The 12,285-nt window shown below is 38.5% G+C and overlaps 1 protein-coding gene across 1 annotated transcript in view; it reads right to left on the minus strand.

Moving 5' to 3' along the window:
• Positions 1-1,955: 1,955 nt before the first annotated feature.
• LOC126262870 (ATPase ASNA1 homolog) overlaps positions 1,956-12,285 on the minus strand; it is a 91,154-nt gene continuing 80,824 nt past the window's right edge. Inside the window, exons 6-7 of the mRNA XM_049959736.1 lie at positions 10,890-11,090; positions 1,956-2,165 (exon numbers count right to left, since the gene is read on the minus strand). Of these exons, the coding sequence (XP_049815693.1) occupies positions 2,043-2,165; positions 10,890-11,090 (324 nt within the window). The 3' untranslated portion in view covers positions 1,956-2,042. The remainder of the gene's footprint in view (positions 2,166-10,889; positions 11,091-12,285) is intronic.

A 12,285-nucleotide genomic window follows, 5' to 3' on the forward strand; every position in this document is an offset into this window, starting at 1 on the left:
GGAAGGCACTGTAATGGCTGTACGATACTTTAATGCCATCCTCCGACTGATAGTGCAACCATGTCGGCAGCATATTGGGGAGGCATTCGTCTTCATGGACGACAATGCGCACTCCCATCATGCACATCTTGTGGATGACTTCCTTCAGGATAACACCATCGCTCAACTAGAGTGGCCAGCATGTTCTCGATATATGAACCCTATCAAACATGCTTGGGATAGATTGAAAAGGGCTGTTTATTGACGATGTGACCCACCAACCACTCTGAGGGATCTACGCTGAATCGCCGTTGAGGAGTGGGACAATCCAGACCAACAGTGCCTTGATGAACTTGTGGATAGTATGCTACAACGAATACAGCACGCATCAATGCAACAGGACATGTTACTGGGTATTAGAAGTACTGGTGTGTACAGCAATCTGGACCACCACCTCTGAAGATCTCGCTGTATGGTGGTACAAGATGCGATGTGTGGTTTTCATGAAAAATAAAAAGGGCAGAAATGATGTTCATGTTATCTCCATTCCAATTTTCTGAACAGGTTCTGGAAGTCTCGGAACCGAGGTGATGCAAAACTTTTTTTGATGTGTGTATTTAGACAATGCAGTCTTCACTACCCGAGTTTTCACACACTATGCTGTCACACAATCACATCATCAATAACTGGACACTGTCACTACATAACATTCCTGCTTTAACTTTCCAATGAACAGTGTCAGCAGAAGTTAGGGAAATGAAGGTGAACCTAGTATCATTCAAATGGGCTGCAGAAGGTGACTTGATACTTATTCCCTACTGTGTATTTCACCTTAACACTTTTTTCTTCCCTCACACTATACCTTACTTCCAGATTTAAGTTTTCAATGTGGGCTGCATTCATCTTTGGAATTAAAGGTCCCTGTTTTTCTCTAATGCACAATTTTTCACCCTTAGACCTTACAGTTATTAATGAGGAATACACAGAGCTTATTCTAATAAAAGACTAGAAAACTGGTGGGAGTGACCACTGCCTTACTCAGAAACTCAAAGTTCAGCAACCCTGATCACAAATATTGTTGGCTGATGTCCCTGAAACGTTTGCTGTTTGGTACAACCTATAGTAATTTATGGAAAGTCAAAGTATTTCAGGTATTATTCCAACACCCCCACTTCCACTTTAATCCTTGAGTGTTGTCTGGGACCATACATGATCACATTTACTGATGAAACTGAAACGGCTCAGAGAAAAGCCGTACAATTTTTGAGAGAATTATTTTAGCTGAAATACACAGTTAATTCCAAGTTGATATCTTACAAGCAAGGGATCAAACAGCTTTAAGACCTGCTCTCCAGATCTGGAGAATCTAGTGTCATTTACTTGTTCAAAAACATTAGTACACCCCTCTACCAGACATTATACAGGAACAGTAATGAAATACATAAGATAATTAGATTTCATATGGAGTCAAAGGTAAGTGCAAAATACCTTAATGCGATGAAGTATGGCATAAATAATACTTGGACAAGGTATCCTACACTACAACCATGTAGATGTAGATGTAACTCTGAATGGACAAAGGGCAGAGCACTATGCAAACAGAATATCAAAAGGAGTTGAGAACATTTGCAGAGTGAAACAAGCTAACTTCAGCAAGAAACAATATCAAATAACATTATGTGATAGTAAAGAAAAATGCAAATCAAAATATGTCAAAAGTAGCAATGAATATAGAGCTTACAGAAATTTGCAGAAACGGAATGTATGTAAATTTAGTACTTATTTACCTCAAAAAAGAATGTCAGACCTTGACAGAGATAAGGGAGTAGGGACCAGAGGGTTTACACTGAACATATTTCTTCACCAAAAAGAAAGACAAACAGAAATAAAGTAATATTTTTTGTAGAGGTCTACTAAGACTTTGTTACATCATGAGACAAGGCCAAAATAGCAAATTGTAATAAAATGTTCACCAGTTTAAACAGACACTGTCAAATTTATTTTGGTTAAAAATAAGTTTCATCACAATACAAACTTAATAATTCTTTATAACTATATCAAAATTATTTTGGACAATAAGGTTGTACAAGGTTGTCAGAAAATTCCTTTACTTGCTGTACCCCACGCACTTCATGGTCGAGAAGTGGAAGCTTTGTTACATGGAAGTCTTCATAAAGATCAGCTATCTGGAACAGAAAATAATCACTGTACCAATGATGGCTGCAATATTGTAATAGATAATTTATAGGAAGATGTGCTTTTGCACACATTATAGTACACTCACGAAGATGCTCTGTACCTTATGTACACAGTAACTATAGGCTGGATACACACTATAGTCTTAGGGTAACATCACTGCCTTATAGTGGTTGGGGCTTCAAGGGCCACCTTCAACACTCAAGATGATTTTAAATATTCTATGAAATCGGGTATCCACTGTAGTGATACCATTAACTGACATACATAACTACATATGCATGTGGGTTTTGAGTAAACTAAAGAAAGGGCACAGAATTACAGTACTCTCAAAACAGGATTCCTGATTGTATGGGTAATTTATATTATTATTATTATTATTATTATTATTATTGTAAAACTTTATAGATGGAATTCATAAATACTTTTTCTTACAAAATTCTGTGTCTCATATGTACAAAGTTCTACATTTGCTTCCCAGTTTTGTAAAATCTGCAGTGCTGCATTCATCAAGTCCGTTACATATACTGTGTTCTAGTGTTCTGAACAAACATTTTATTTTGTTTAGTGGATTTTTCTGAATCATCAATGTTTCTCACTAATCCTTTAGTGGGGATGTGTCTTATACTGGTTTCATCCCTCTGCTCAACTCTCCCAAGCTTCTTACAACAAACTAAACTGTTTGTAATTATCTTATACCTCAGGAGAATCATCACAAATTTTTTGAAGTCCTTTTTTGACATTATAACTTGTGAGCAGGAGGGACAGTTAAGGAAGGGTAGATGACAGCTGTGGTGGCTGGGAGAGCTAACATGCGCATGGGATAGGAATGCTACAAGGAAAAGCAGAGTTGCATGGGACAGGAAAGCAACATGGCACCAGCAGTGGTACGTTTGTGTAGCCCATGGTGGCCATAATATGGAATCACATTGAAGACCCTTAAAAATCATGTTGTACTGGTGCGATTTGTTGTAATTCAATTAATAAAATAATTCAGTTAATACAATATCAGAAATTAAAGCCTTCAGGAGATTGTAACATTCAAGACATGGTCGTATGTTACAGAAGTGCAGTGTAGTGTAATGAACAGAGATGCGGAGTTACGAAGTGGTGTGTCGCTGGTTCCACCTCGCTCAGGAGTGAGTTTCTTCAAATTGGCTATCTACAAGAGAGCTTGCACTACTAGCAGATACATATTTTTTAGTCTTTTCTGTTTTAAGTCTTATATTTCACTTGTTCTATAGAGTCTGCTACTGAATATAAAAGTTATCAACTAAGAATGACCTTGGGGTTTTACTAAAAAGTGAGAATGACAAAATACTTTTTATCTTGTGGATGTTCCTATGCAGTTGGTTTTAGCATCCGCATCTATGTGGATGTCAGCTGCCTTGTTCCGCGTGAGGACGTCAAAGCTATCACAGCTAGTTTCAAGAATTTGTGGGCACTAGTGCTGTTTTCAGAGCATCACCTGCAGCCGTGAATTGCCACTAGAGTGCACTGTGGACACACATACAATGTTGAGGCACATGTGCCATATGCTCAATCCGGGTTTCTTCTGAATGTTTAGCAGGACAGTGGAGGTCATCGCATTTCAAATTCCACAGCCCCTGTGACAAAGCTTTTACAGTCATTCCATGTAAACTCTCATATATTTTGGTAGATCCTAAGGTGACCATTTCAGAATTTACTCATACATTGAAGACCCAAATAAACTGGTACACCTGCTTAATTTTGTGTAGGGTTCCCCGGAGCACGCAGAAGTGCTGCAACAAACATGGCATGACTCAACTAATATCTGAAGTAGTGCTGAAGGGAATTGACACCACGAATCCTGCAGGGCTGTATATAAATCCATAAGAGTACAAGTGGGTGGAGATCTCTTTTGAACAGCATGTTGCAAAATATGCTTAATAATGTTCATGTCTGGTGAGTTTGGTGGCCAGCAGAATTGCTTAAACTCAAAAGTGTGTTCCTAGAGCCACTCTGTAGCAATTCTGGATGTATAGGGTGTCACATTGTACTGCTGGACTTGCCCAAGTCTGTCAGAATGCACAACTGACATGAATGGATGCAGATTATCAGACACAAGGCTTATGTACATGTCACCTCTCAGAGTTGCGTCTAGATTTATCAGGTGTCCTATATCACTAACTGCACATGCCCCACACCATTACAGAGCCTCTACCAACTTGAACAGCCCCTTGCTGACATGCAGGGTCCATGGATTCATGAGGTTGTCTCCATACTTCTACATGTCCATCCACTTGATGCAATCTGAAATGAGACTCATCCAACCAGGCAACCTGTTTCCATGATCAACAGTCCAATATCAAGGTTCAAGGCCCAAGAGAGTTGTAAAGCTTTGTGTTGTGCAGTCATCAAGGGTACACGAGTGGGCCTTCGGCTCCAAAAGCCCATATTGATAATGTTTTGTTGAATGGTCCACACGCTGACACTTGATGATGGGCCAGCATCGAAATCTGCAGCAATTTGTGGAAGGGTTGCACGATTCTCTCCAGTCATCATCAATTCCATTCTTGCAGGATCTTTTTCTGGCCACAGCAATGTCGGAGATTTGATGTTTTACCAGATTACTGATACTCACGGTACACTCGTGAAATGTTCGTACGGGAAAAATCACCACTTCATCACTACCTCAGAGATGCTGTGTCCCATCGCTCTTGCACCACCAATTATGACAGCATGTTCAAACTCACATAAATCTTGATAACCTGCCATTGTAGAAGCAGTGACCAATGTAACAACTGTGCCTGGCAGTAGTTGTTTTATACAGGCGATTCCGACCGCAGCGCCGTATTCTGCCTGTTTAAATATTTCTGTATTTGAATACGCATGCCTATACCAGTTTCTTTGGCACTTCAGTGTATTTGGTACATGGGTACAGACACGTTTTAATAGAAAATGGCCAAATAGCACTATCTTAACTCCAACCATTGATGATAAATTCAGGTTTGAAAGCTCAAGGGTGTGGATTCTTTCATTATTAAGGCACCAATTTCCCTATTTTCCGAGACCTACTACTTAGTAATGAGTTGTCCTACAGACCTCAGTTTTTTATGGATCTAGTACATAAGCTACTCAGTAGATATAATGTTTAAAACATAGGTTAGACCATGATGGGAGCACTGTTGCTATGGAAGTTCATGAAAATGCTTTGTGGGGACACCTGCAATTCAGGCAGTATTTGGCTTTCAAATACGATAAAAACTGGTACAAAGCACACATTTCCCATGTATCATACAAATTCAAAGGTGTTCAGATTAACTGCATGTCTCCTGCTGTATCACATGGCCCAATAGGAAAGATGATGTTTGTATTCCCTTAGGTGGGTGTCCCATCATTACAAAGTCACAGTGCACAACTGTATAAACTTGACAATAAGTGCTATGAAAAAATTGTATCTCTCACCTTCAAGTGAACTCATTTTGTTTTTGGATCAAGATGTCATGAAAAACGAAGTTGTATGGAAGGTGGAAGAGTTTTAAAAACACAATTTCCTTCTTTATATTTGAATTTATTTGTGAAACAATTTTTTGGAGAATTTTTATAACTATATATACTGGCATAATTATATGTAAAAAGTTATTAATGTCTCTCATTTCTGCTTGCATTTTGTCTTTTGATTTACTGGAGTTGTCTTTTTAATTTTCAGTAACAGAGTAAGTGTAGATCACCACACTTGTGCACCCAAGCTGTTCAAGGAATGCATATTATTTTTATTCACAAATTCTCTGTAGTGGTGAATGTGGATGGTATGTAAAAGTGGCATTTTTATTTCACTCTTTGACAATGAATAAAGTGAGTTAGAATATTCTTCTCTGCACCTAAGATTGCTACAAGATATGTAAACATTTCAGGGGGGGGGAAAAAAACCACCATCAAGTACAGATTCAACCATCTATGTAACCCACTGACAGGTTGGCATACGAGGGAGCCACGTGGATGCCCGTGGTTGTGTTGTGGATTTATTTGTGTACTTGCCTCCAGGATAAGTAGTTATGTGTGAAGATGTACCCTGATAGACGTATAAGGAATAAAGTGGTGTGGCTGTATTCCGAAAAGATGTTGGGTGAGGTAGTGTTTGGCAGTGGCAATGCTATGGATACGAGGGTGGTTGTTGGCATCAACAGTGACAAGTAGGGATACAGGTAGTCAGCCCTCAGCCACACTACCCCAACTCTTGTCCCATTTCCTGTCTCCTTCCTCCCCTCTACCAGAACCCTAAATCTTAGTCAAGCTACAAAACAGCTGTCCCAGGACAGTGTGTTCAGCTGGCACAATGTAGTTGTACAGGTTTTGTGTGTGTGTGTGTGTGTGTGCGCGCTTTCCCTTTTCAAGTCAGGTACCTTATAGTGCATGGCTTTCTCTACCTCTGGAACTGTAAAACCACATGTATAGTTTCCAGAATGAATTTTCACTTTGCATCAGAGTGTGCACCAATTTGAAACACCTGAACAAATTAAAACTGTGTGCTGGACACAAGACTTGAAACCTGAAACCATGACCTTTCATGAGCAAGTGCTATACCGACTGAGCTGTACAAGCATGTCTTATGACCTGCCCTCACAGCTGGATGTCTGCCAGTATTGCATCTCGTACCCTCCAAGCATTACAAAATTTCTCCTAAATACCTTGCAGGACTAATACTGGAGGAAATGCTAATGCATGGCTTAGTCACAGCCTGGTGGATTGGTTCCAGAATGAATTTTCATTTTGCACTTCTGTGAAGCTGGGAAGGTAGAGGATGTGGTACTGACAGAAGTAAAGCTGTGAGGGTAGGTTGTGAGTTGTGCTTGCATACACTAGTTAGTCGAGCACTTGTCTGTGAAACGCATGATTCCCAGGTTTGGGTCACAGTCCAGCAGATAGTTTTAATCTGTTAGCAGTTAATATGTGTCTCGTAAAACCCAAGGTTATTTTTCTTTCCTGTGTAAGTTTTAGACAAAGAGTTGTTTCCAATGGCTGAATTCTGTGTCATTTCTTCATATTTGTTTTATTTTCTGTTTTTTCTATTTTTATGTCAGATCTTCATAAGGGTCCAATATACCTCCATCTAAATACTTACTTGGCAAACCACTGCAAAGTGCGTAGCAAATAGTACTTAGCATTGTGTAACATGTTAAGGTTTTACCCATCACATTCCTTGGGAAAAAGACAGGGGATAGGTTGAGAAAAATTAAAAAGGAAGGCTATCTTACCCGTGGATGATATAGACCCACCTCTTATGAGGACAAGAATTTACAAAGATGAAGGGGGAGGTGTTAGAGAGGGAGAGTAGTGGTCAGAGATGGTAAGCATTGTGCCAGCTTCAATCCAGAGGTAAGGACATAGAGAGAAAAAGATGAATTTTGCAGAAGAGAAACAGTAATATCAAGAACCAAAGGGTGAAAATATGAGAAAGTGGCAGGGAGGACAACAAATATGAAAAAGTAACAGTAAAAAGAGGAATATTAACCCTCCACCCATGGGAAGTGCAGAACTACGTGTTCAGCTCTAGTCTTTCCAGACAATTTTGCAGGCCCCACTTATCACACTGGACATAATTTTAGCACTGTTTGCATCTCAGAACTTGAAATTTTCTATCAAACACTTTTCTGTTGCCCTGGAACATCATAGGTTGCCATTTTCCTATGTCTCTTTCTGTAGCTCTGGAACATCAGAGGTCACTATTCTCCTGCTGAATATTTTATCTTTTGGTCTGAAACATCAGGAGTCACATTTTACATGATCTCCAGTTTCACTTGCATAGACCTTTTTGTGCCAGCAAGTTTGTAACCAAGTTCCCAAGCTCGTGTATGGATCCTTAATTCAAAATATACGACACTCACAAAAAGTATCATTAAGTTTATTTTGCTTTTACAATGTTGAGTGCAGTTTTCATATTCCTCATTATAAGTAACATGAATATCAAGCAACAATCAACTCTAAATTAAGTTTCTTGTTTCCTAGTTACTTTCCTTTGATTTTATCCTTACAACTATTCTAATTATTGAATAAAAATGCCTTGCAATTCTTTCGGGAAAAATTGGAAAATCACCTGCAGTTAAAGGGTTAGATGAGATACAGGTATTAACATATGATTAAAAATGGCCATCATAAAGAAAAAGTAGAGGGGGTGTTGGAAGGCAAGTTCCCATCTGCAGAGCTCAGGAAAATTAATATGGAATCAGAGGATCCAAAGAGCCCATTTGGTGTAGCAGGCACTCAGGTCCCTCCGAGCATGTGTAATAACTGGGTACTGAATGTTTCCAAAGTTACCCAGTTTTGCAGTGGTCATTCCCATATAAAATGCTATGCAGTGGACACAAGTTAATCGATAAATATGCATGGTTTCGCAAGTTGGTCTGCCTTCAAATATGATGTACAACTTAACGGCAAGGACGGAGCACATTTGTTATGAGTGGACGCACTGTGCTGGTTTTATACTGGGGACTATTGCAGAGATAGGAACCTTGCAACGGGGCAATGGTACGGGGATGGATTAACATTGAAGCATTCAAAGCCAGTACTGAGTGATGAAGAGGAGGCTCCTGAGGTTTTTGTAACTCGTAGTTGTTTGTGAATAAGATCTGTGGAGTAATTGCAGGGGAGGAAAGTCAAGGACAGGCTGTTGGCATCAGTATAGGTGGTTTGCTGCAGTTGTCTATGGTGTAGGGAAGTGACAGTTTGATGTGGAAGGGGTGACAACTGTCAGAGTGTAGGTGCTGTTGCTTGGTTGTGTGTGGACTGACGTTTAGATATGGGCTTCAGTGAGGTGGAGATCAATGTCAAGAAAGGTAGTGAGAATTAAGTGTGGCAGTAATTCTCTATCTTCCTTTGTAAAGAAAAGTCTGCTGTGCTATCATCAGTTTATGTAGAGATATGGCCTTATTTTGAAACGACCTATATGTAATCTATTAGTAATGTATTTATCATTCTGCACGAATGGAGGATGGACATGTAAAAAGAAAAATTAGGTTGGGATGGAAGGATTAATACAGGAAGAAGAAAGACAGCGTAGCCACATTATTGGTATGGTGCAGTTTGGCAGCACATTGGCAGACTGGAAAGTTCTGTGTTCAATTCATTGGTCATATGATGTTTTCTGGTAATTAATTTGACACACACACACACACACACACACACACACACACACACACACACACACACACACCTCCATAAACAATACAACTTATACTGTTTTGTTAAATAAAGATTATCATTTTTACCTCTGAAAACTCAAACTGCATTTCTTGCTGTTACAATAAAAACTTTATAATAATTAAGGTCCCAATGTAACTCCCAAAAGGATTATGTTAATTAAATTTGTTTTTAACTAATTCTGCTTTAAGGCAGCTCTTTTTAAGAAATAAATATGAACGAGTCTATCAACACTCAGCTTCTGTGAAAGTCCTAACACAGAGTTTGTGGCTTTTGCTAATGTTTTTGAACACATTGTGCTAATAAAAATAGGTCTGCAAATGATAAATGACAGCTGGTATTTTGGTCAATGGTCTACCCAAAAAAGGTAGATAGTGTTTGTTGAAAATCAATATTACTGTGCTCCAAGTCATATCATCAAACAAATCAACTCTGTCATCAGGGTGAGGTCCTTATGCTAGATCCATTCGCACTTGGGGTTACAATACATACCTTTCTTAACAGGACTTTGATAACATGTTGAGCTTGAACTAATCAGGAAGCAGAAACTGTGGCTGATTATTTCCATCCAAATATGATTAGCTGCCCTACGAAGACGTCAATATGATAACTAACATTGTCTTAATCAGTCAAGTGTTGAATTGAGTACTGCCAGTTACACCTAAAGAAAATTATGTCCTGAAAAAGGAGGAAACTTCCAGTTCAGCAGGAGCTGAATATTATTTACGACATCGAAGATAATTGACAATTTACTGACATCTTCAGGAAAGGTCTTTTCGAGCTAAATATGGAGTAGCCGTTTTTACACAGGTCAAGAAGAGAAATTAAATAATGACCCTAATACATTGCTCACTGGAATGCTGTGACACAACTGACTCCCCTGAACTGTTTTGTGAAGACTTGCTGTTATCCAGTATCACTGTTGTTAAAGAAGCCACGTCCCTTAAGTAGGAGCAGCAAGTGAGCCACTTCAGAACTTCCATTTCTTTCAATGATGACACCCTCACTTCCACATCCGAGTTGTATGTGAGTAAGCTATGTTGAACGAGCTCTCTGCACTAGATGATAGCGACAATAACAACAATGATGAGGAAGAGGGCGAGGAGTCACTTGCACTAAGTTTCACTGCAGTTGTGCAAGGACTTGATACTGTTAGGAACTATTTTCCTCTTTCTGTGCAGATGATTAAGTCCTTACCAGCATCAACCTGCTGAAGTGATATCTGTCACTGCACTATGTTGGAAGAAAGAAACAAACAACTCTTCTAAATAAAAAAAAGACTGTATTTGTTGAAAGATAATGCTTTTGCATATGTTCAGCTTTGTGAAGGACAAGTTATATTAATGTTAAGATAGATTTTCGCTGTAGTTTTATTATTAAAAGTTTCTTATCTTGCTTAATGTTAAAATTCAGGTTGTGGGTCACCACTTCCATGTTCTTGGGCTAAAGCCCACTCTACGGAAATTTGCAGTTTAAGGGAAAAGTTGTGGGTTCTCCGATGTAAATTGAAAACAGGTTTTACTATATTAGAATAGTGAAGAATACATGCTCACCTGATCCAAATATTTCTCCTGGACTTTGTGTCTTGCTGCACACATACGACATGGCACTTCTCCTGCAGAGGGAAACAGCAGCTGGTTCACAATAATATTGTGTGTGTCAATTCCACACTTTGTGAGTTCCTGTACAAGTCGCTCTGTTTCATATAGTGACAGGAATTCTGCTATGCACACACAAACAAATGTTGTCTGTTCCTGGAACAAAAAATTTAAAATAAGAAAAAAACATTTTAAATCATTTCACATAAGACAACATGCGTGGGAACACATGTGGTTACTGCAAGCATGCCATACTAACACAGATGAAACATGGCAAGAAAGAAAATTTCAGCTACAAATTGTAACATATTGAAACATAGTTGGATGGCCTTGTTAAGAAGGTGACAAGAAAATTAAAAATTGTAGATAAACAAGAAACTAAATAGCATCTCATCCACTCATTTATAAATTTTCTGCGGCTTTCACTGTCATTCCCATCTTACATCTCACTTGTTTCTCTCTGTTTCACATTTTGAGAACTGAAACTCCACCAGCCAATTTTAACAGTTAAAACAATCTAAAAATATATTCAGACAACTGTTTTATGCTATTTGTATTCCCATGTTCTTATGTATGTCTGAAGCATAAATACTATATGTTTACAGAAGTATGGGATTGTGATAAGTGTGAATTGCATCATATATATGGTGATTCTTTTGAATGGAGCCTCTACCCAGACATTCTACATACACAGAAGCTGGTAAATAACTTTCATTGTATATGTCCAACTGCATTCCTATGCTACTTTTCAACATAGTTATTGAAAAATATAAAGCACATGAAGTAGATTATTAAACATCACCCGAAAAAAAAGCCTAAAGTCATGAAATCCTGACGCTATCCCTATGCAGAATCGATGTTCTCTACTGATGGGTCAACCGACTGGTTTTAACAACTGATTAGCCAGACAATTGTTTTTTTGTTCAATTTGTTTTTCAGATTGCCACATCAGATATGTGACTTTTTTGCACTCTCCAGCAGACTGACGATTTCAACATTTTGATCCAGGCATAAGTAAATACACAGGCACAAAAAACTGAACTGAAAGTTACTTATTAATACTAAATACAAAACAAATATCTGAACAACAACAACAGTGAAGAGAATGACAATGTACAGAAGTCAACAATAATTATTTAACAACATCAAAACAATATAATTTTTTTGTTCAGAATTGAATGTGCTGGGGTCAGCTGAGTCCAATTGCCACTTCCAACAGTTTAACTATGAAACTGAAGTTCCAATGAGTGAAAGTGAACAGCACTTCTTCATACACATTAAATACTAGATTTGCTACTTTTCAACAGGCTACGAAATGTAAAGAGGTTTGTGTGCCTGGATGTGATATGCA

Source organism: Schistocerca nitens, chromosome 6, assembly GCF_023898315.1.
Source record: "Schistocerca nitens isolate TAMUIC-IGC-003100 chromosome 6, iqSchNite1.1, whole genome shotgun sequence".
Lineage (NCBI taxonomy): Eukaryota > Metazoa > Arthropoda > Insecta > Orthoptera > Acrididae > Schistocerca > Schistocerca nitens.